The sequence below is a fragment of the Lynx canadensis genome, chromosome E3 (assembly GCF_007474595.2).
Source record: "Lynx canadensis isolate LIC74 chromosome E3, mLynCan4.pri.v2, whole genome shotgun sequence".
Lineage (NCBI taxonomy): Eukaryota > Metazoa > Chordata > Mammalia > Carnivora > Felidae > Lynx > Lynx canadensis.
The window spans coordinates 16,549,982-16,575,012 of record NC_044318.1 but is presented as its reverse complement, the minus strand read 5'-3'; the positions used below and the strand labels follow the sequence as shown (position 1 = coordinate 16,575,012).

At 39.4% G+C, this 25,031-nt stretch overlaps 1 protein-coding gene across 1 annotated transcript; it reads right to left on the bottom strand.

Annotated features, from left to right (window-relative positions):
• Nucleotides 1–896: 896 nt before the first annotated feature.
• LOC115504170 (acyl-coenzyme A synthetase ACSM4, mitochondrial) lies at nt 897–25,031 on the bottom strand. The gene is made up of 14 exons (XM_032591673.1): nt 24,846–25,031; nt 21,101–21,347; nt 18,625–18,835; nt 14,937–15,144; nt 10,974–11,117; nt 9,922–10,078; nt 7,776–7,855; nt 6,212–6,335; nt 5,416–5,496; nt 5,182–5,283; nt 4,589–4,716; nt 4,391–4,490; nt 2,591–2,710; nt 897–983 (listed from the first exon to the last, which is right to left on the bottom strand). Exons 2-14 carry the CDS (start codon nt 21,296–21,298, stop codon nt 897–899), a joined length of 1,740 nt encoding a protein of 579 aa, XP_032447564.1. The 5' UTR covers nt 21,299–21,347; nt 24,846–25,031.

The following is a 25,031-nucleotide window of genomic DNA, read 5'->3' as shown; positions in this document are numbered from 1 at the left end:
CCTAAGTGCCCCATAAATCTCTTGATTTATAATAGATACCTCATAAAAGATGTTTTTATGTCAAATTATACATTGTCCTAAAATATAAATCATTTTTATAAATGATTATATAAAAAAAGATATAAAACATTTAATAATTGCTCTTGAATAATTACTCTTATTAAGTAATCAAACTTTAGATATTTTGCAGCGAATTTGCTTCAAAAGGAGGTATAGTAATACAGTAGTCAATTAAATGCACTTATTTGGTTTTTGGATTATTTATATTCCTTAATATTAATATTAAAATATAAACTAATAAAATTAAATTAATATTATAAAATATTAATATTTTAAAGAACTAATAAAAAGATCTTAGAAATTATTATTTTTAGATTTATTTATTTTTGAGAGAGAGCATGAGCAGGGGAGGGGCAGAGAGAATGGGGGACAGAGGATCAAAGTGGGCTCCACATTGACAGCAGAGAGCCCAATGTGGGGCTAGAACTGACAAACTGCGAGACCATGACCTGAACCGAAGTTGGATGCTCAACCAACTGAACCACCCAAGCACCTTGAAGAAATTCAGTCTTGAACTTTTAGAATAGTTCTAATCTTTATTTTGGCTTAATCATTCACAAGATAATTCAATGTCCACTGTACTTTTCTAAGTAATTATTCACTATTTTAAACCCTTGCAAATCATTAAAAGCATTGCCTTTGTCAGTTTGGTCATTATAACAGTTTTCTTCCCAAATGTTTTTAGATTTTCATTTATTTTTTGGCTAATTGCAAAACAAAAAATTGAGTTTTTCAACCAGGAAAAATCTTCAGCATTTTAACAATCACTAAATTGTTAGGAAGCAAGGACTAAAAGCAGCCCTGTTAACAACTTAATGCCATCGTCTCTTATCAGGCTATGTTCTACCCCATTCATGGTCTCTCAAAACGTTGCGTTTGATTTTCCCAGTGATTGTCTTTGGGAGTTCTGGAACAAATTCCACCTAATTAACAGAAACACATTATGAGACACTTGATTCCATTTTGACAATCCCAGCTGTCAGTACAATAGGGAAAGCTTTCATGCAACTCTAGCATGGAGTTTTAAGTCTAGGGGTTGTCTTAGTCCACCAAGCTCATTGAAATTCTTGTGTTTATATAGTAAAGTTGACAATGGAGCTCCATCATGGGTTTTTAGTGCAAAGGCTGTGTGCTTTGTCAGAAGAATATAATAATTCCTTTACTCCTAAGTTCAATTGGACCTAGGCCTCCACTACCCCAGGGAAATAGAGGCCACACCTAAATGCACAAGGAAACAAGTTAATTCTTGGGGTTTGGGCTTTTAAGAACTGGGTCCTGCAGTTTCTGAGGGAGATTTTTGAGAGAGAATTTTGAGTACACACAATTTTCCCCTTATGTCTATGGTAAATCCTCTTCGTTTCCCTTCCTCAAGATGTAACTATTGTATTTAAAAATTTTCTCCAATAACATTTCTGAAAATCAACTGCCATGGATTTAGTAAATTTAATGGAGAAAATGTAACTATTCTTAAAGTTAACTACCTTTTGGTTGAAATACCAACTGAAATGGAATTCTCATGTTAAGGATCAATATCAACCAATAGTATTCTGGGATGAGAAGGAAGGAAGTTGCAGTGCTATTTCTATGTTTTTATATAGAATTATTTTTTTTATTAAAACTTTAAAAAAATATTTATTTGGGGGAGATAGAGTACAAGCAGGGGAGGGGCAGAGAGAGAGACACACACAGAATTTGAGGCAAGCTCCAGGCTCCAAGCTGTCAGCAAAGAACCTGACGCAGGTCTCGAACCCACAAAGTGCGGGATCATGACCTGGGCTGAAGGCGGACGCCCAACCGCCTGAGCCACCCAGGCACCCTTTTATAGAATTATTCTTAAATCCTCCCTTGAAGAAGAAGGTCTCAGGAAAGATTCCACAGTTTCTTCGGATAGTATATATATTTTTTTCTAAGCCTTAAGTTTGGTCAGTTTGATACTAAAGCCCTGTGCTTTGAATCTGTAAGGGTATTATGGATCAAGAGTGCCATGATTGTTGAATTAGGTGCTGTTTTCATTTTTTAAAAACATTTTTTAAAGTTTATTTGAGAGAGAGAGAGCACGAGACGGGGAGGGGCAGAAAGAAAGGGAGAGAGAGAATCCCAAGTAGGTTCCATGCCCAACATGGAGCCTTGGGGCTCTATCTCATAACTGTGAGATCATGACTTGAGCCGAGATAATGACTTGAGCTGAAATCAAGAATAGGATGCTTAACTGACCAAGTCACCCAGGTGTGCCCAGGTGGTTTTTAAAATCAATTTGCCAGTATTTTTTTTTTTTCTCATGGAATGGGGCTGATTAGTCTTATAAGGATCCCATGTAGTTACTCAGTATTGCAGAGTTGATCAAAGCTAGTTTATCAAATATTTGAAAATAAATTTTCTAAAGCAAAATTGTTAGGGCAAAACAAGTTGAAATAGGTATCCTCTGCTTACATACTGAGCAAACATAAAGTCACAAGCTAATAAACTCTATGTACTTACTACCTTAGACCCTTGTTTGGTAACACATTAACTTTTGGGCAAAAATACTTGCCTTTCTTGGATATTTGTAAGGTGCAGTTGATTTTTTCACATGATCCTGAAGTTCAAGAGTTAATTTCTCTGGGTTGGATGATTTAAAGGGTGCAGATAAGACAACAAAAGCTTTCACTACCTGCAGGAGAAAAGTCCATTTATATTGATGTTTGTTTTTCAGACATATCAAGAGTTTGGAGCCAATGCTGAACACAGGTATTTGTAATTAACAGGAGCTTGAGTGATGAATGCAAATCCAGAGATCACCTCTGAACAGAGCTTGGATTACAAATGAGGTTTTGAGATCTAATTCCAGACAAATGGTTTCTGAGTGTGAGGAGTGCAGTGTTTCATTAAGGGTAAAGGTTGAGTTTTATTTACATGTCCACATGTATTTGACATTTCAGTCAGACTAATCCTAACAGGCAATCCTTGATTTACCGATAACCACTTATTTCAAACCTACACTGTTAGAAACATGCAGTAGGGGGGACAAATGGAGTTCCCAGAGAATACAGTTTGAAAGGGGTTTGGGGAGGCTTAGTGGAGGGATTTTGTATGCTGGGGGATGAACTCTCAGGAAGGATTGGTCTACCTCTGAATATTTTTTTTGCTTCTCTTTGGAATACCATGCAAAACTCACTAATTGTTGAAGTTAGTTAAGTATAAATTATTAATTATTCCTACATTGATTCCAGTTGGTATTTACTTCTAATGTTCACCTGAAATAAGCTCTATTGAGACTATGGTAGCAGGAGGAAAATACTTTGAAGAATGGAATTCATTGAATGGGGAAGTGGTACAAGAGGTTTGAGTGTGGGATCCATAGAGTCACTGCAGAGGGTCACAGTTATATGAATGGCAGTAGAGAAAGAGATGTGGGAGGATGCTGATACAGAAACTGATTTTGAAATTTTGCTACTTATTCTATTAGAAATTTCCTCAAGGAAAGGAAAAGTCTCCCTTTCATACTACATGGCTTCCTCCTAAACCTAAGGTTATTCCTGTCATTCCCCAGATTCCCTTTAATAGGTTGAAAGTAGGCTTGTGGGACTTGTTTGGGAACCTGGCCACAACATCCTATTTGCGTTGTTCCTGTAATGAAATGTATTTTGATTTCCGTGACAATAGTACATACAGTAGAATCTGCTGTTTTTTCTTCTGTAGCATCTCTTCCTCTTTTAGTAACAGTACCCTGAGTTTCCTATGGAGCATTACCCTAACTTCTCTCTCTAGTGGTGTTGACACTAACTCCTACCTCCAGTGACCAGCATATGATCCAGGTCTGGCCAGTCAGCATATACCATTCCCTGGACCACGTTGGTTGGATATGTGATCTAAGATAGGCAAATATTATTCTGGGAGTTGCTTGAAACTGGTGGAAAGGGAGCTGTCTCTTTTCCTGGTTGTTAAGCTGTGTGCATTTGGAGTGGTTGCTGTCAAGTAGGAAGAACCTTTCCGAATGGAACCAACCTAAAGAACAACAGCCAAGAGATGGAGAGAGACGGTTTTGCTGACTTCACATGAACCCTTGGATGTAGCTGTACCTGAAGACCTCACTTATGTGTGAGCCAGTAAATTCCTTTTTTTAAAAACTTAAGTCAGTTTGAGTTGAGTTTCTGTCATTTGCCTCTAAAAGAATGCTAATACATCCCCTTTGAGATGCAACTCATTTGTAAAGTTGATTGCCCACTATACATTTTTGGCACATGTGCTTCATAATAAGAAGTACATGACTACTCCTGATTCACTCCTTAACATGGTCAAATGGATAGAACTTGAAAATATGAAATTGCTACATTAATGACATTCACTCTACCTCTCCTCTGATTGGATCTGGACTACTGACAACAGCTGATTCAACAACTGCTGGGTGCTCGATTAGTGCACTCTCCACTTCAAATGGCCCAATACGGTACCTGGAAGAGGAAAAGAAGCCCTTGGTCACTACACCACCCAATAGATCTCCCCTGACAATCAATTACTTCCTAAGAGTAAGAGTAGCAAATATACAAACCCAGAGGATATGATGACATCATCAGCTCTACCAACAAACCAGAAATACCCATCACTGTCCATCACTCCTCTGTCTCCAGTGACATAAAAATTCCTTCTTATCGTGGCAGCAGTTTTCTCTGGATTGTCCTAGGAATCAAAGATGACTCTTGGTCAGAATAGACAAAGGGCTATGGCACCCATGGAGTGACTTGTACATTGTGCATTCTATTTCTAAAAGAAATTAATTTAAAGAAATGTAATTCCTAGTGTAGAATACAAAAGGTTCAAGAATATAATAAAAAGTAAACCCCTCTTCCACCTCTACCACTCCCTATCACTCCCTCCCTGCCCTCTGCAGCCTGCCTAGTTGTCTTTTCTGAGGACACTCACTGCAACTGGTTTCTTACACATAGAATTTAATCTTTGCACAACTCCTAGGAGATAGATGATATTCTCCCCATTTTGCAGTTGATGAAATAGACTTGGATTTTGTGACTTGCCCATATTTACACAGCAACACGTGATGGATATGAAATTTGGACCCAAGTCTGTATGATTCCCTGTACCACCTTTTCTATTAAAGTGTGACTAGCATATTTTACATTCTTGTACCACATATTCAGAGAAGAAACAGAAAGGCCGTGTAGTCTGTAGTCTGAGGGCAATTTCCCCTTCTTTGCCAGGTGGTAGGACGTTGCCATTTTCATCTATAATCTAGAATGAAAGAAACAATTTAGGTTCCTAAATTTGTTTTTTTACAGTGTGAAAACAGGTTATAAATAGTTGTACAATGACTAGTAGAAAACTGTAAAATGTTTTTTCCTTATTGAAACAGATATTACTGACCTGGACATCATAGGGTTGTACTCCTTTGCCCATTGAACCCAGTTTAATTTCTTGTCCTTTCTGATTGGCACAAATTATTCCCTGTTGAGAGAACATGTTTTATATAAGGATGTAAAAATTCAATTTCTGTAGCTATTTATATCATAACAATAAAACATAAGACTCAGTATTGACTGGTTTTCCCAGTTATACACACACACACACACACACACACACATACACATACACACATGCACATTATTTTAGATCAGTGCTTCTCAAACATAAGCGTGTACCAGAGTCACCTGGAGCATTCATTTTTCAAGCACAGATTTCCAGGCACCATCTCAGAGTTTCTGATTCAGTAGGTCTGGCCAGGTGGGGTGTCTGAGAATTTGAATTGCTACCAAATTTCCACGTGCAGCTGATGCTGCTGATTTGAGGACCACACTTTGAAAACTACTCCTTAGACTAAGGATACCACTTAGTGCACCTTGGGATAAATTCCCCACTGGGGCTCTGTGGGGTCCTCAGTGTTGCTGAGAAGATGAGCTGCTCAAATCTGACCCTCTCTGACCCCTAACACCTTTGAGACTTCTCCAGCATGGGAAGAAGGCAGGAAGACTGGAAGGAATAATCCTAATTCCCCTCTAGCCAAACCTAATTGGGCAATTCAGAGGTTTTGGTGGTTACTTGCAAGGTAAGGTATCCTGGGAAATTCCATAAAAATTTAGAACACCAAGGGGACTCTTCAGGGGCTCAGTCTGGGGTTGAAATGTTCCCAATGTGCTAAACCTAAACTGCCCATTAAACATACCACTTCTGTCTGTCCGTAGCCCTCATACAGTTCCAGTCCAGTTTGTGCCTTCCACTGTTCCAGCACCTCGGGGTTGAGTGGCTCCCCTCCTGTCAAGCAGTGCCGTAGCTTCTTGAATTTATATCTGTAGACACAGATATAGGGTCTTTGATGGGAGAAATCTGAGTGGCTTTCACTAAAACATTATTAGTATGTTCTAGCAACAAGCAAATGAGCTAGGAAAGACAAGTAGTAGGAAAGTTCAGTCAGCAAATATTTTTGAGCACCTACTATCTTGTCAGACATGGTTGTAGGTGTGTGGGGCATGTTAGTAATTCAAATAAAATTTCCTGACAGAGCTTGCATTTTAGCAGATCATTAAAGGAGGGGAGAAGGTAGGAGAAAATACCAATAATGATCTTAAGTGCTTATTATGGGCCAAGTGATAAAACAGCTAACATTAATTAAGAACCTACTATGCTGTGAGGGCTTTAGGAGCATTCTCATAATCCTCACATCCTTATTATACAGATCAGGAACTTGAGGCTGAGAGAATATAAAGAGGTTGTTCAAGGTCTCACATATAAAAAAGAGCTGAATTGACTACCCTGCACTTACCATTTGTCAAGTATCTCACCAAGTAGGCCATTTCCCTGAATTCTCTCCACAACCGCGTGAGGCAGCCCTTAATCCTCTCTTGTGGATGGAGTTAAGGAGACTTAGTAAGGTCATCTGGAGTGTCTGAGGTCACACTATCAGTAAATAGTGGAGCCCTACTTGTTTGGCTTTGGAGCTTGATCAGCTAACCACTGGCCTTACTACTCCACTGCCCACTTTCTCAAGTGAGGAAGTCTGGAATAGCCCAGTTCCGGTGCATTGAGGTGTCAAATGGGGAGGACAGGAGTTGTGCCTATTCAAAATAATCCTGGAAAGCCCTGAACTACTCTTGAAATGTGAGCAAGATGCTTACATTCATATCTGCTTTATTTTGTTTCATAGCACTCTCCCTTCTGGGCATCCACACTTGAGGGTGCAGAGGATGGGTGAGCCTATACTACTTAAATTATTTCTCTCTTCCTTTCTCTTTTTCTTCAGGTACTCAATTTGTATTAGTTAAGTAAATATGCATTGCAAGTCCACTAGGTGTTCAGATGATTTGGATAAATTGATTATAATCTTCAAGTCATAAGACTTCATTAGCTTCTCTTCAAGACAATATGAATGCAGCTGTATTTTGGGGAGGGAGGTTGGTTCTCAGACTTCAGGGTTCTGGTTGTCCCTGGGAAAATGTTCAGTTGCCCCTAGAGGCTATCCTTAGGGGCAACTGGGAAGTGATTAGGCAATATCTGAAGACAGTTTTGATGGTTGCGAGGGAGGTTCTACTGGCATCTAGTAGGTGGAAGCCAGGCAGAATGTTGCTCAACATCCTACAGTGCACAGGACAGTCCCCGACAGCACAGAATTATTCAGTCCAAATGTCACTAGTGGCAAGACTGAGGAAACCTGGGCTATCCTGCGCTGAGAAGGGGTGATGCGGGACTATAGCTTTTGTTTGTGGTTCAAATGGAGATTTCTGCCCAAGTACCTCTTAAGGTCTTTTTGCACAAGCATCCGGTACACAGTGGGAGCGCTGCACAGGGTCGTGATGGGATAAGTGGTGAGCGTCTGGATGATAGAGGAAGACAGTTTCAGAAGTGGTTCATTAGAGGCCACAACCAGAGCTGATGTCTGCAACCCCTCAACGTCTATCATTAGCATGTTTTCATCTCATGATCACTACTAGGCATAAGAAAGCAAATATTTATTGTCACTAGTGACTGGATGTCTGTTGGAAACTTCCAATTATTGGGAAGAATACATATATGTTACAGTAATAGACACACACAATCAAATTCAACAAAAAGTAAATTGTCGAATTTGAGACCAACCCCAAAGTAGGAACTGGTTGATTCTACCTCAGGGGTGCAAATTACCTTTCATGGTGGAATTTTGAAACCTCCTGCCCATATATTCCTGCACAGTACTCACCCTAGATGTGAGCTAACCTACCAAAACTGTTTCTATAAAAGATACCAGTCCTTTCGAGTGGATTGATTAAATGCATAAGTCATTTTCCAGGCCCAGATTTGCTGGGCTCATTTTCCCTCTAGCTCCTTAAAGAAAAATAATGACATAGGCAGGTTAAATCTAGAGAGATACTCACGTTTTAGATTTCCTGTTTCTAGAGAGGTTCGACTATGCCAAGTGATAAATTGACAGTTTGTATTAAACTTAAACATTTGAGAGAAGGCTTTCAAGATGTATTTCTAGTCTATCTGGATCATGAAAAACTTTTGATCTGTAAGTGAACATCTCTACTATGTGTACTTGCTCCCTGGATTCCAACTATTCTTAATAGGTGTAAGTGCTTATACCTAAGAATAGCGTAAAGTTTTTAGAGCACTTAAAATACACACATCTTTGTGTATTTGTGTGTATTTTAAAATACACACTATCTTTGTAAAATAAGAATAGTCTTATTTTAATCAACTTATTGAATATGTTAAATAATATAGATTAATAATATAATAATACATTAATATTATTAACATAGTACTAGCATTACTATGTCTTAATATAATGTTAAATAAATTGATTAAAATAAGTATATTATGTATCTTACTTAAATACTATACAATATTTAATATTTTACTAAAATTATTATTCTTATTTTTTAAAATGCAGGTTTCAGAACTGCAAACTTAGTTTATCTACTTAGGACACTTTATTAGCCTGATGGAGAGATCCTAGTTCTTATGCTACCCAGCATTTCTGTTAAGACCCTCAAGCCATCTCGTCAGACCAGTTAGCAAAATAACAGGGTGAGTATAGCTTTTATTCACACAGGTGTGGTGTTTGTTTAATAACATGTATTTTGTTAAACATAATTGATTTTTCATGGGTGAAAAATAATTGGCCTGGATCACATCTTTCTTTTTTTTTTTTTTTAACGTTTATTTATTTTTGGGACAGAGAGAGACAGAGCATGAACGGGGGAGGGGCAGAGAGAGAGGGAGACACAGAATCAGAAACAGGCTCCAGGCTGCGAGCCATCAGCCCAGAGCCTGACGCGGGGCTCGAACTCACGGACCGCGAGATCGTGACCTGGCTGAAGTCGGCCGCTTAACCGACTGCGCCACCCAGGCACCCCATGGATCACATCTTTCTAAAGGCTAAAGAAATGAGAGCAATCTGATACCTCAATCTAGCTGTCTCTGGCTGAAAAGGAGGGACATGCCTGTTTTCAAGACAAATATTGGGTTCTGAGAATTAACAAAGTGAGAAGCTCAGGGTGAGGGGAGAATGGAAGGAGCTGCTCTGGGAGAAAGGTGACCCCACCTTTTAATCTTCTCTACACAGGGTTTGGGATTTATCACCTATTGTTTTTGTTTCACTGAGTCAGAAACCAAAGATTTGTTTGGACTTGAGACTTCTAATCTGTTACTTAGAATCTCATGCTCAGTGGGACATTAGAAATCCTGAACAGTTTGAAGCACAAGAGTGGATTTTATGCCTGAGAGTGTTGTGGGTGTTTCCTCTCTGTTAAATACATTCAAAGGCCAAGTCCCTGGAGACTTCAGTTCTTAAAAAGGAATTATTTCCACAAGCCCAGGAAACTATATTCTGAAGAATCATTTCTCTGTAGTTTTAGAGGAGACAAGGGAGAGATGTAGCTAGAAGTCATGACTTACATCTAAGAAAGTGTCAGTGTCAAACTGGGCCATCCGATGTACAAAGACACACGCTCCCTGAAGCCAGGATGAAAACACACTGCCAATGGCAGCCTTGATCCAGCCAGTGTCAGACATGTTCCATATGATATCTGAGGACTTCAGGTCTAGCCAATACCTAAGTGATATGGAGAAGCAACAAGACCAAAAAAAAAAAAAAAAAAAAAAAAAAAAAAAAAAAAAAAAAAAAACCAAAACAAAGCGAAAGAAAGAAAGAAATCCCACAAAACAAAAAACAAAACAAAACAAAAACAAAAACAGAAAAGCAAACAAACTGGTGTCTTTGAGAACTGGCCAGAACATCAGGGGCTACAGAGAAAGATCAAAAGAAACCCAAAGGCAGGATGAGCTATTATTCTACCTCCCACTTTTGTTATTTTGTTAGAGAACTTCTTCAGAACCCTAGGTAATATGAAAATAGGGAGGCTGGGTTTGGCATGATATTCTAGGTTTGTTCATTGATGCAACAAATATTTATTGTGTAAATATATGCTAGGCACTGTTCTGCCTAGCATAGTGAGATAGACTAGATATCTGCTCTTACTTCAGTAAGACAGATAGCTAACAAGCACACAATAAAATGAATGAGTATAGATCAGTATCATAATATCAAATAGTGATAAGTGCTCTGAGGAAAATAAAACAGGTAATGTGATAGCTTTAAGATATCTAGGAAGGCCTTTCTGGGTGGGTGAGCTTCTCTGGCAATGAGAAGGAGCCAGACATATGGTTATTGAGATGTGGCCAAGGGTGATTCCTGTACATCACCCTGTGCTCATCACAAGTGCACTCCTTAATTCCCATCGCCTATTTAATCCATAAATTCTTGCTTGATCAGTTGGTGAGATGGTGCCATTTACTGAGCTAGGGTTGGGCAGGGGCATCAAGGGTTCTGTTTTGTAGACATTATATTGGAGAAATCCAATAACCCTCCAAGTGGTGGTGTCAGCTCAGTTGGATACACATGTGGGCGGCTCAGGGGAGAATTTAACAAAAACAGTTTTCCTCCCTACCTTCCACAAAGGGTGTACCCAATTCCAAGGCTGCTCTGAGAGTGCTGGGCCATCTTGGGAGCACCTGTGGTCCCACTGGTGAAATAAATGGCCATTGGTTCTTGACTTCCTGTTTCTACACAGCTGTGCTCTGCAGAGGCAGATCTGTAAAATATGGATCCCAACATAGTGGCTGAAGATGGCAGACCAGTTTATCTCTCTCTATATATATTTGCATACACACACACACACACACACACACACACACACACACACACATATATATATATATATATATATATTCTTGATACCAGAGAACAGTTAATAGAACAAAACCTAATTCAAAGCCTCCTTGAGAGGAAATTCTCAAGAAATCTTAAAGGGACTTTGTAGATAAGTACTAAGCTTTAACAACTCACTTGTCTGTTTTTTTAAGTGCCACCTTTGTATAGGTCACATAGATAACCAAGAGACTTTCAAAATCAATGGCAAAAGGATGTGTATTTAAACTTTTTCTCTCAGTGCTTCTTTTAATCTATGATTTTTTCAAAAATCAGTGAATCTTTGTGAATTTTTATGAACATTTCAAGAGTTTTTATGATTTAAAGGAAGATCTTTTGGCATTTGAATCAAACTTTTTAATACTTTTTGTTCAGCATCTTCAATATCGCTGACAGACACAGCTTCTTACCATATAGCATCCCATTCTTCTTCCTTGCACTGATAAAACTCTGATTTTGTTCAGGTATCAGGCAGGGGAGACTGTTCCTTATATAGCTCTAGGGGGTGAATCTTGATTATCCTAAGCTGATCATGCTAATTCTTGTACCAGAGACTGATTTAGGGATGGGTACATGTTGCAGTTATGGTCAATGAGATTTAAAGGCTTTATGGAAAACGTTTCCTTATTTTAAAGAGTCATGAGGAAGGGATGCTGCCTTTCCTCACCCCACCTATCTTGTTTTCTGGACTTCAGATATTGTTGTGAAAGTACATTATGTCTGGGACGACTCTAGCCATGTTGGGATCACAGGAGGGATTAGCAGACACACTGAGGATAGCATGATGGAAAGATGAATGAATCTGGGTTCATGCTAATTTCATCAAACTACTGAATAACCAACTCTCATTTGGCTCTATCTCTGTACTTCTTACTTGTCATATAATAAAATAGTTTGTGTTGTTTAAGCCACTTATAGTTGGGTTTCCTATTACTAAAGCCAAGAGCATTCTATGAATAGATAATAACAGTATCTGTGTAAGATTATCTGCACAGACAGCTCCAACATTTCCTTCCCACCCTGCACAAGAATGCCATTCCCTCACTGAGGAGTGGAGCCTATGTCCTCTCTCCTTGAATCTGGGATGGCCTTATGACTAATTTTGATTGACAGAGTGTGGCAGAATTTCTTTGACTTCTCAGCCTAGGTCTTAAGAGGCTTGGTAGTTTTCACTTTCATTGGGGCGGGGGTGGGGGGATGCAGCCACCATAGGAAAACGTTCAGACCTTCCTGCTGGAGACAGAGGGCATGTATGGGACAAGTGAGGTGCTTCAGCCAATAGCTAACACCAGAGCCTCAGACTTGTGAGTGAACCCCCTTGGGTCCTTGAGCTTCAGTCAAGCTGATATGGAGAAGGATAAGCTGCCTCTGCTGAGGCCTGCGTGAACTTTTTTTTTTAATGTTTATTTATTTTTGAAAGAGAGAGAGAGAGACAGAGTGTGAGAGAGGGAGGGGCAGGGACAGAGGGAGACACAGAATCTGAAGCAGACTCCAGGCTCCAGGCTCTGAGCTGTCAGCAGAGAGCCTGATGTGGGGCTCAAACCCACAAATTGTGAAATCATGACCTGAGCCGAAGTTGGACGTTTAACCACCTGAGCCACCCAGGTGCCCCTGCATGGACTTCTGACCTACAGAATCTTGAGAAAATGTTGCTTTATGCCACTAAATTTTGGGATATCTTGCTTCTCAGTGAATTCAAAGTCCTTTTTCTTCTGATTTTTTGGGCACCTTTAAGGGACTCAATGGCACATTGCAGAGTTGGTTAGGGCAGGGACCTGTGAAGTAGGGGTGCTTGCCATTAGGGGTATATAAGATACCCGAGATGGGGAAGAAACTAAGAGGACTTCAAATTATATGCATTCTTGTATTTATTATTTAAAGTATTTATTTTTGGTATTTGTATAATAACCAAAAACACATGTATATGATTTATAAATTAATATGCATGTATTGTGGGAGTGTTAAAAATATTTTACTGACGGAGATGCATATTCAAATAATCTGGGTGCTATTACCTTAGGGAATCGCTACACTGCCGAATGACTTTATTAACTGAAAATAATATGAGTAATTATAATTACTATAATATTTGTGGAGTGATTACTATGTGCCAGGATTTATACTAAACACTTCACATGCTTCATCACATTTAATTCTTTTACAACCCAGTGAAGTATATACTATCCTTATCCCCATTCTTTGGATAAGAGAGAGTTTCGGAGATGTTACTTGACTTATCCCAGGGTACACAGCTTATAAAAGACACAAACAGGATTCATTGGCATAGCCCTTGGGAGAGAATTTTGGGATTGACTAATAACAGGAATTTGGTTTGCATTAATTAGTAGGATAAAATTTCATTTCAGCAAACACACACACACACACCACTGCCCTATTCATGTCTTCTTTCTTTAAGCTTCTCTGGAAGAATTTTTAAAAAATACTGTATTTAATAGCTCTTTGAAGGATAATACCATTAATTAACATTCTATTCTTTTTTTTATAGTTGAGGAAGTACTTTCTCACATATTAGCTTATTTTATCCCCAAAACAACACTTGAGATATGTGCAGTATAATTATCCCTGTTTTACATATGAGTAAAACCAAGGTTCAGTGATCTGTTTTGTTCATTCATTCATTCAGCAAATATTTATTAAGTATCACCTGTATGGTAGGAACTGGAGATAGAGTGATCAACCAAGCAGATCAACAGTGCCCCTGTCTTCTTGGAGCTTACAGGTTAGGGCAGAGTTTGGCAAACATTTTCTATAAAGGGCCATACAGCAAATATCTTAGAATTTGTGGGCCATATGGTCTCTGTTGCAACTACTCTACTCAGTTCTTATAAGATTTACAAAAACCGGTGCTGAGCCAGAACTGGCCCATGGGCCCTATTTTGCCAACCCCTATTGCAGAGGATAAAAACACAGTATATAAGGGAAAAATGACTGGACACAATATTCAGATAGTAATGACTGCTATGAAGAAAACAGGATGATGTGATAGAGTGGTTTGGAATTCTGTAGATAGGGTGGTCAGAGACAATCTCAGTGAGAATAAAACATTCAAGCTAAAATCTGACAGGAAGGAGTCAGCTGTGAAGAGGACGTTGGAAAAGCATTTCAGGCAGAAGAAACAGCAGGTACAAAGGCCCTGAAGTGGGGCATGTTTGAGGAATTAAAGGGTGGCCAGAGGGAATCAAGGCAGGGAGAGTAGTGGGAGAGGTGATCTAGGATTAGGCTAAATCCAAGCCATGCAGTATACTCATAACAAGCCACAGTAGGAGGTAGGGAAACGGAGGCAGAGCTACATCTTTTCTTCTGTGCTTAAAAATATTTTATTAGGTGATTCTTTAAAAGAAATTTTTAATGCTTATTATTTGAGAAAGAGACAAAGAGCAAGCAGGGGAGGGGCAGAGAGAGAGGGAGACACAGAATCGGAAGCAGGCGCCAGGCTCTGAGCTGCGAGCACAGAGCCCGATGTAAGGCTCAGACTCACAGACTGAGAGATCATGACCTGAGCTGAAGTCAGCCGCCCAACCAACTGAGCCACCCAGGCACCCCATATTAGGTGATTCTTTTATGGGAAGGGGTCTGGATCGAGTGATAGTATTGCTGAGTCCTTGAGGCAAGGAGACTCCGAGATACAGTTGTAATTGGTGTTATTGCTGGTACTGCAGTTGAGGCGGGGGAAAATACTCACTGAAATAATTCCTGGAAGCTGAGCCACCCGTTCTGGCTGTGTGGAGACACCAGGAGTTTGGTCTCTAAGTCAGGACACTCTGACATGATGGACTCCACTGCTGGGACCACCTCCTCACTGACCACAACACACTTGGCTTTGGATGCTCGCAGCCGATAGAGAATGTCTTTTGCTGTCAGCTGGGTTGTTCCTGGCATGAAGACCAGCCCTGGGAAGGAGAGAGGGCCCTGAGCTGAGCAGAACTCTTGTCCATCAGGTAAGATTGTAGACTGTTGAAATAGGCTCTGTGCTTGGTAGAGAGGAGTTGTGGATTATAGCCTTTAGCTACCCTTGTCTCGGTCCCCAGGGACATCCTACAGGACCTTGGTCACTGGGAGATCATTAGAGCACTGGCTTTAGATTCTGATAGTCCCTGGGTCTAATTCTAGCAACTTACTAGCTTTGTGACCTTGAACATGTTACTTGATCTCTCTGTGCCTTCCTTTCCTTATCTGAAAAATGAGGGAAAATAGTAGTAAGTGTCTGGCATATAGTAGGCATTATAATGGCATGACATTTTTGTGAAACATTTGCATCATTATTATATAATACTTAAATAGCACTTTACAGCTCATAACATATTTTAATGAACATTATCTTAGTCAGTCCTCTGAACCAGTGGTCTCCAAAGTGAGTTTTGCAGGGTAACCCACTGAGGATGAGAAGAAAAATTAGAATTAAAAAATTTTATTGCGATATTAGAATTCTTTGTTTTAATCTCATTTTTGTATATATTTTATAACATGCATGCTATATTAGTACAGAAGAACAATATAAATATTATATCCAGATGGGAGGATGTGTGTCCCAAATATTTTTATTGATAGTTTGTGCAATCAGAAGAGCCTGGAGACCACTGTTCTAAAAAGCCATGTAGGTCCATGCAGTTGTTGACATTTGATGGAATGTGAGATTGAGTCATAGCCAGTGAGGGGCAGAGTCAGCCCTCAAACCTGGGTCTTCTCAGTGGTCTGGAATCATCAAAGTTTGTCTACACTCCTTTGGCACTCCTTTGGCAATGTTTAGTTTATCCCACCTCTTCACTTCATTCTAAACACTGGCCTGAGATGGACCTGATTTTAAAGTAGCAGTTCCTTGTGAGAAGGACATATATAAGAGAATTAGATGAAAAGCAGAGGGAAGGTGGTTTGCACTTTCTAAAGTGAATCAGTGAAGGAAAACAGAGTGTATGTAAAGCATTACGAACAGCCACTGAGCACTTATTAGGCCTCCACTATCTCACTTAAAACCAGTCCCAGTGTATAGACGACAACTAGCCCAAGAGTCACAGAGTCTGTAAGTGGCAACCAGGATTCAAAGATACATTTACTAGACTCCCCAGACCTGTACTCTATAGCAGACTACTTATTTCTTGGTGAGTTTCCTGAAGTCAGCTAAATGGGAAGAAGTGGACTTGAATTCCTAGAAAGAGACTTTATTCATTGAATATATTTTAAAAGCTCTCATGTGTCATTCTCCTCTTGAGAAAATGAATAAATATATGACAATAAGGAAGTTAATCAAGGAGATACCTTACAGGACCTCAGATAGTGCACTCTATGTAAAAATATAAGATTATTTATTTTGCAAACACTTGTTCTTAATGGCTCAGAAATTATTAGTACCCTTGGTAGATTTTTGACATGAATGTGTTCAGTGCATAGCACGGGGGTTAAGGAAACGTTCTCTTCTGGTGGATTTCAGAGTTTAGCATTATAGCAAAAGTGAAATATTTTGCCACATTAGGTGCAATACAAGTATCTCAATATTGACTCAGAAGATTTAATAATTCTGAATTAGAATTATGAATTAGAAATAATTATGAATTAGAAAACAATCCTTAGGTGCTTGCTTAACACTTAATTAACTGAATGTTTTTGATAATTTGGCCTGGGAGTTTGTTTTTAATCTTGGCATTTCACAAATTGCTTAAATTATGTTAAATAATATTAAGTACATTTTTTTTTAAATTTTTTTTTCAACGTTTATTTATTTTTGGGACAGAGAGAGACAGAGCATGAACAGGGGAGGGGCAGAGAGAGAGGGAGACACAGAATCGGAAACAGGCTCCAGGCTCTGAGCCATCAGCCCAGAGCCTGACGCGGGGCTCGAACTCACGGACCGCGAGATCGTGACCTGGCTGAAGTCGGACGCTTAACCGACTGCGCCACCCAGGCGCCCCAAGTACATTTTTAATCACAAACCACTTTTAATCTCCTTCCAACATAAAATTGGTTTCACATTTCCAAGTTCCTTTTTATACTAGATACAAAAAGTACTTTATATACTGCTTTTATAAAATTTAGATTGGTAATTAAGAGCATTTTCTAATACCATTGTGAAATCCTTGTAATTATCTTTTTAATGGTATCCCATCAAGTTTGAGGTATCATAATTTCAACTAGCAATAAACACTTCTATTAAACTTGATTTAATCATTTCTATGTAGTTGTTTCCAATTTTTTTCTCTTGTTAATGATATTGTAGCAAAGATCTTGTGTTCTCTATGTATTATATCCTTTAATATTCTTACTTTTTAAAAATGTTTATTGATTTATTTGGGGGTGGGGTGTGAGCAGGGAAGAGGGGCAGAGGGAGAGACAGAATCTTAAGCAGGCTCTATACCCAGTGCAGAGCCTGACATGGGGCTTGATCTCACAACCATGAGATCTTGACCTGAGCTCAAATCAATAGTCAGATGTTCAATCAACTGAGCCACCCAGGTGCCCCAGTATTTTTATTTACCTTTAGTTGATTTATAGACATTGTGTCATGCTCTACAGTAGGTATTGGAAACTTTTTCAGTAAAGCACCAGATAGTAAATATTTTAGGCTTTGTGGACTATCCCATCTCTGTCTCAATTAGCAATTCTGCTGTTGTAGAGCAAAAAGAGCTGTAGACAATATGCAGATGAAGGAGCATGGCTGTATGCCGTTACAACTTTAAAGCTTTATTTACCAAAATAGATGGCCAACCTGTAGGCCATGGTTTTTGCCGACCTCTGTCCTAGAGTGAAAAAAAAATTCTAGAATTTTTATTTGGGGTAAAATATAAATTATTATTTTTATAGAAAATGTGTCATTGAATACATTAATCTTTTTGCCTGGAATGAGGCAGAGGTTTTCCAACTGGGATCCGCAGTCATATTCTTATAAGTCCTTGTATTCTAAAATGCTTTTTCTTCCTTTAGTGTTTTCAAATCTGGGAGAATCCAAATATATTCAAGAAAGTAAATTCAGGACTATCTGGCTAAATACATCATAACCAGCTCTGCGAAAAGGCATTAGTGTCCACATTTGCTTTGATAGAGTTTTTGTTTAAATCCCAATTGCATAGCTTTCTAGCTGTGTACCTTTGGACAAGCTTCTTAAACTCTCTGAACCTCAGTTTCCTCTTTTGCAAAATGGGCATTACAATAATACCCACCTCTTTTTTCTTTTCTTTCTTTCTTTTTTTTTTCTTTTAGCAATACCCACCTCTTAAAATAGTTGTTATTATTATTACATCATGTTTCCTCTTCATCTTAACTCTTATTTCTCTGTTCTCTGTAAGCATAGCTTCAGTTGGAACTAACAATTCAGAAAAACCTCAAATGTCAGTCTCTCTCTGTTTCTGCATGATTTAGAAATGTTAAATATTGGCACTGACCTGTTCGCATACAAGCCACGTTTATAAGCCACCACTCTGGGATACGGGGCAGAATCACAGCCACTCGGTCTCCTCTCTTTAGGCCACAGGGCTTGATGAGCACGTTGGCAGCTTTTCGGGACAAGGAGCCCAGTTCTTCAAAGCTCCATTTCACCTCAGCCCCTTTGCCATTCACCCACCATAGGGCTGGGTTGGCTGGTCTCTCTCCTGTCTGGCCATGGGCACATGGGAAAGAGAGAAGGCTTATATGACTGGTCCACCAAATAGATGGGACATCTGCCATTACTTCTTCTCAGCACTTGTGCTGGTGGATTCTGGTAACAGCACCCTAGTTTGTCATTGCAGGACCTACTCCTCTCCTATTGAATATAGCTTAGGTGAGACAACCCATCAGGGTAATTGTCCACCCACCAGTGAGAGACATGTGACCTATGTTGGGTGAATCAGACCTTCTGTCCCTGATTTTGAGTTTTCTGAGAAGAACAAAAAGATAGAATATAGTTGAAACAAAATCTGTGTATGAGCTCTTGGTGCTTCTATATCTCCAGGGAGCTATCCTGGTTCCTGTTCTTGCTGAAACTGAGTGTCCAGCTTGCAACCCATTTTTGTGAGCACTCCTATGTCCAATAAATTTCTTTCTTGCTTAAAATAGATTCTGTGCCATCCAAATAACCCAAATGGTTGTACTAAGGTTGATTAGGAACAAAGCATCTTTTTCTATCTATCTATCTATCTATCTATCTATCTATCTATCTATCTATCTATTTTTTAGAGAGAGCACACACACGTGTGCCCACATGACTGGGGGGAGTGGCAGCGAGAGGGGGAGAGAAAATCAAGCAGGTTCCACACTCAGCATGGAGCCTGATTTGGGGCTCAATCTCATGACACTGAGATCATGACCTGAGCTGAAATCAAGAGGCAGATACTTAACCAACTGAATCACCCAGGTATCCAACATCTTTTTTTTTTTTACCCAAAAGGCTGAGGGATGGTTTTCAGAGAAAACAAAAAATAGGATGGTGGGCCTTTGGGGGAGGCTCATCAACTGACGGATTTTTGAAGGAAACTTCTCCTATGATTCTACAAAATACACTGTCTATACTGAAAAACCTCTTCACTTTGTGAATTACCAAAAAAAAATTACTCCTCTTTTCTTCCCTTTTCTGGAACTCTCTTTTTACCTTCTCTGGTTAGAAAATATTTCAAAATCAGGGCAGCTGGGTGGCTCAGTCGGTTAAGTGTCTGACTTCGGCTCAGGTCATGATCTCACACTCCGTGAGTTCGAGCCCCTCATCGGGCTCTGTGCTGGCAGCTCAGAGCCTGGAGCCTGCTTCAGATTCTGTGTCTCCCTCTCTCTCTGCCCCTCCCCTGTCTCTCTCTGTCTCAAAAATAAATTTTAAAAATTTAAAAAAATTATTTCAAAATTCAATTTCAATTTCACTTCCTCTCTGAAGCCTTTCTCAGCCTCCTCTTCTCTTCTCTGACTTCTCTGTATTCCCACAACATTGTGCTCAGATGCCAGATGACTGTGTTATATTGTATCATAATCCCTACCCTATGGGTGTAAGATTAGGGTCTGACTCATGTACTCTTGGGACTGGTGACCTTGGATAAGGAACTTAACTTCTATGAGGTTAACTTCCTTATTTGCAATCCCCCAGCATGGTGATGGGGATTTGGTGAAATAATATAGGTCAGTATTTCTTAATCTTTAGTCATTTGAGTATCACTACTTTTGTCAGATCTGTTTACACCTGTGCTATTGTTCTTTGTATTTTTCTTTACATTCACTCCTTTTTACTTGTATACATTTACTTAAGAAGAAAAACTGGTAAAACCAGTACTGCTTGCTAAAAATAGGTTACTGAAAAATAAATATATTGAAAATAAAATATGCCCTTAAATTTTGTCTAGAGATATTCAACTTCTACCTGCTCTTTCTGTTCAAAAGAGAGTTTAACGAATGTAAAAGAGCTGTTAAAGATGTAATGGACTTAAAGGAAGACTTTCCCCTTAATTTAATAGGAAAGATGATTCAATGTTATTTAATATTTTGTATATCTAGTACCTGCATCTTTTGAGGCACAGGTCCTTGCAAATGACTATTATTATTAAACCAAAGCTCAAATTACTGTTTTTTTCCATAAATCTGTAGCTAGCCTGAACAGATGAATGGAGAGCAAAGAGCTGCTGAAGGAAATGAAAAAAAAGAGAAAATGAAGGAAAAGAGGCAGGGCTCTGTGAGTAACTACCATGAGGGGGTCTGAGGAAGATCCAGAGAAAGACAGTATGTGGAGTTGAGGATCAAAGATCTTCCCTGGGGAGAGAGAAGAGCAAGTGGAAAACAAACAAAGGAGACCCAGAGGGATGAAAGAACTGAATTAAGAGTGACAAATGGACCACAGAACAAGGAAATGGAAGGCTGAGACATAGGTGGATACCAAGCATCCAATGGAAGCCTATCGTGTCATACCTTTTCTTTTTGGGACCACTGGTCCAGCACATCCCCAGCAAAGTTAAAGTTTTTAGGCAACGATCTCTCACAGCGATTTATGGCTTCAAAGTCAGCAAGAGTCAGAGGTGCCCAAAGCTGGTGATCTTTGTGAAGGTACCGGCCAGTTGGCCTGGCAAGCCAAATGAATCTGAACATCTGATAGCGGAAAAAAATCATGATTTCCAAAGGGCTTTGTCAACTGATATGGATGTGGAAGTTCTGTAGCCTGTGGGGAGAGATGGGTAGGGGGAGCGTTAGTCTCTCTGGTTGCTCTGTGGTGAGACCGGGGAGTGGACTTGTGGCTGTGTGCTCCCCAGGGAGTTGGGGAACACCTGAAAAACGCTCATCCTTTTTCAGGGCTGTGGCAGTCAGCCATGGACTAGTCTCCCTACCACTGACCTCTCCTCTTCGTTCTGTCTGTGATCAGGTTATTCTTCAAAACAAAACGAAGCTGACAACTGTAGAATTGTCAAGCTTCCATTTTTCGTCCCTATCTTCTCCCCCAACCAAACAATAGACAAACAGTATTTTGCTGCCTCAATAGACATTCAAGCCCTGCTTCTGTCTGCCTCATACTCTATTCTATCTGTATTTTGCAACTCCTCTACTTGAATTTCCTCTTCTAGTTAAAGCAGTCCACTTATTTTCATGAATGCCTATTTCTAGCTCTAAGATTTAGTCTGTCATTCACCTTTTCTCTGGCTTCCCTACTTTCTTCTCCCCTCAGTCCTTCATTATAATTGGTTAGAAACCTTGATTTAAGTCCTGGCTCAGCAACTTTCTGATAATAGGACTTTGGGTAAATCACTTACCCTTCCTGCACCTCCATTTTCTCATGTGTAAAATGGAGGAGGGGAGGAATATAATACCTCTCTCCTAGGGTTATTATGAGGATTTAATAAGATAATGTGTGTAAAATAACCAGCATGTAAAAAGTACCTTCAAAGTGTTAACTAATGCTTTTGTTAAGATTATTTTCATTAGTACTATGGTGGCATTGGTTCATGAAGTAATTTTACTTTATGAATCAGGAGACCTGGACTTTACTCTGAACTCTTTCAGAATTAGCTTTGTGACATTGGTAAAGCCACCTCCCACTGCCATCTGTAATTTAACATTTTTTAATAATACTGTTATTTCTTCCTTTGAATTTCCATCATATGCATCAATATTCCTCACATGACAGGCTTCTAGCTTATATTATTAATTGTTTTCCATATATGTGCTTTGTCTCTGTAACCTACCTAAATGGTGTGGGTAGAGGCTATGCATTGCATCCTTGGTACTTAACATGACCTACAGAGCCATCTTCAATAACAGAAGCCAATGTTTATTAAGCGCTTGCTGTAGACCAGGCATTTTGCATTCCTGATATCATTCAGCATTCATGACAAGCTTTTGAGGCTGGTGTCATTATTATCTCCATTTTAAAGATGGGGAAACTGAGACCCATGTAGACTTAAGTAGTGTGCCCAAGGTCATCCATCTTATAGTGGCAGAGGCAAAGTTTGGACCTGTTTGATCTGTCCTCAGAGCTTGTGTCCTCAACCTCTTTGCTATTCAGCCTCCCTTGTGCTGCCTTCTTCAATCAAGGTTTCTTGCTGATGAATATTGCCTTTCAGTCCTACTTAGTTGCCTTGTATGGAGTGGAAAAATCTGCAGGTGCAAAGGGTGCCTGAGTCTGCCACATGGTGATAACATAAATAGTAGAACAAAGGGTGTAGGGTGTACCATCCCTTCATTGTTGCCAAGCCTTCTTTGCTGTTCAGAGAGACGTCTGGAGAAGTGAAAGCCCATTTGGTGCAAATGCAGTTTACTGTATCCCAGGAAGAGCTAATTATGGCAATACCATTGGCATTAAACTCTCCATTATGTCAAGGAAGACAGACGAGGGATCACCTAGGCAAGTGTGGTGGAGGTAACAAGAGTAGAGAAGGGCAGGGAGAGGGAGAGTATCGGGGGCCATGTTTATGATTTAGCATTTTACTGAAAGTGAGACCCCACTTCTCCCCTAAACACACACACACACACACACACACACACACACACACACACACACCACACATGCTTGCATCCACACTTGTCTCTCTGCATGCCCTTTGCAAATTGCTTAGCATTTCCAAGTTTCATCACATTTGTGCAATGAGAGTAATGGAAGTACCTTCTTCACTGGCTGGCTGTGGGGTTAAAATGAGCACTCTAGCACAGTGCCTGGTGGGTGGCTTGGACTCAGTAAATGCTTCACATTAAGAATCAAACTTCAAAATTATTTATGGCAGAAGGCTTTAGCTGTTTGATATCCAAAAAAACAAACAAACAAAAAGACAAAAAACAAAAAACAAAAAACAAAACCCAAACTAGAAAAGCTGTTGGATTGGAGCTATCAATATTTTGGTGGCTTATTTTGCCTCTTTTATGCCCTGTCACTGTGCTCCAGGCTCTTGGGGCTGAACTGAGCCCCCATCAGTCTGAAGCATCCTAGCCTTCATTTCCATCATTTTGACCTTTCTTGGTCCTAGTTTAATGATGAATTGGAAAGATTCTCAAGACATGAGATACTTGGAACATTCTTGCTTCCTAAGAAGAATAGTGCAGATAATAGAGCAGATAGTTTTAATGCAGATCTCTTTCAACTTCTCCTCCAAATTGAAAAGTGATTTTTCATGAATTGTTCTGATTTCCCATACCTCTGTAACCTATCTAGATGGTGTGGGTAGAGGCTATACATTGCAACAACAAATCAAAACTAAATCAAAAACTAACAATAAATCAAAAACTAAATATCATAAAACAGATTTGATCTGAATATACGCTTTAGCATTACCCATGTTATGTGCCTAATCAGTGAAATAGGTCTTGCATATGCAAACATAATCATTACTAATAAAATACAAATCAAGATATCACAGAGTAGGATTTTTCAGTTAAACCGTAAAATTGTTTTGCCAGTAACATTTCTTCTTTCTATCTCTTTGGTCTGCTTTTGATTTTCTGAGATTTGTATGGATAGGCCTTTAAGGAGACCACGAATCTCCGAGGAGCCGCCATTTTGCATTGAACATAGCCATTTCCTGGCTTTGGATCCTGTGGAAAGTCCATATGATTCCAGGGTCAAATATGAGAATCGCTGAGTTTTTTAGGTCAAGACATTATCTATGTAGAAATTAGTACATACACATGTTTAACAAAATATTTCCAGATGATATCTGTAAAAGTGAGAGATTCGAAATAGGTGATTTTTAAAGTCTTAGTGATTTCCAATGTGTTAAGGGAAACTTTAACAGTGGAAAGATGTTTAGGCAATTGGTGTGCACTCAGCACTGTGAAGTATTTTTATGCACTATCTTGTTTAATTCTCTTAACACCTCTTGGGTGCAGGCATTTTGTTTTACATATAAAGTGACCAAGGCACTGAGAGGTAAGTGATTTACCAAAAGCTATTCATCTAGCGAGCAGCATCAGTTCTAGCCTGCATTTCTTGTCTCCAAAGGCAATGCAAGGAAATGCTATCATAAATATTTGTTATATTTCTATCAATCTTTGTAAAGTAGAAGAGTCAATTTTCCCATCAAAGACACTTTTATTCAGTGTTGGATCGGCACTTATCCAATTACAGCAAGGCAGTGTGACCTCTCTTACTGCTGTTCTATACATTTAAACACACTTGCACAAGTTGTCATTATTAGAGTCACTTCCATGTTACCACATGCATTATTTCTCTTACCCAAAGATGGTATTATTGTTCCAGAAAGGCCTTCGACTCCTTCATAAGACTCAGCTCTGCATCAGCCAGGAAATTGGTTCCTTCCGTCTTTTCTTTTGGTGGCATCTGTTCCATTGTAGTCCTGAGACTCTGGTGCACAATTGGGAGGATCATAATCCCTTGGGAGGGGAGTTGACGTTTCTCTGG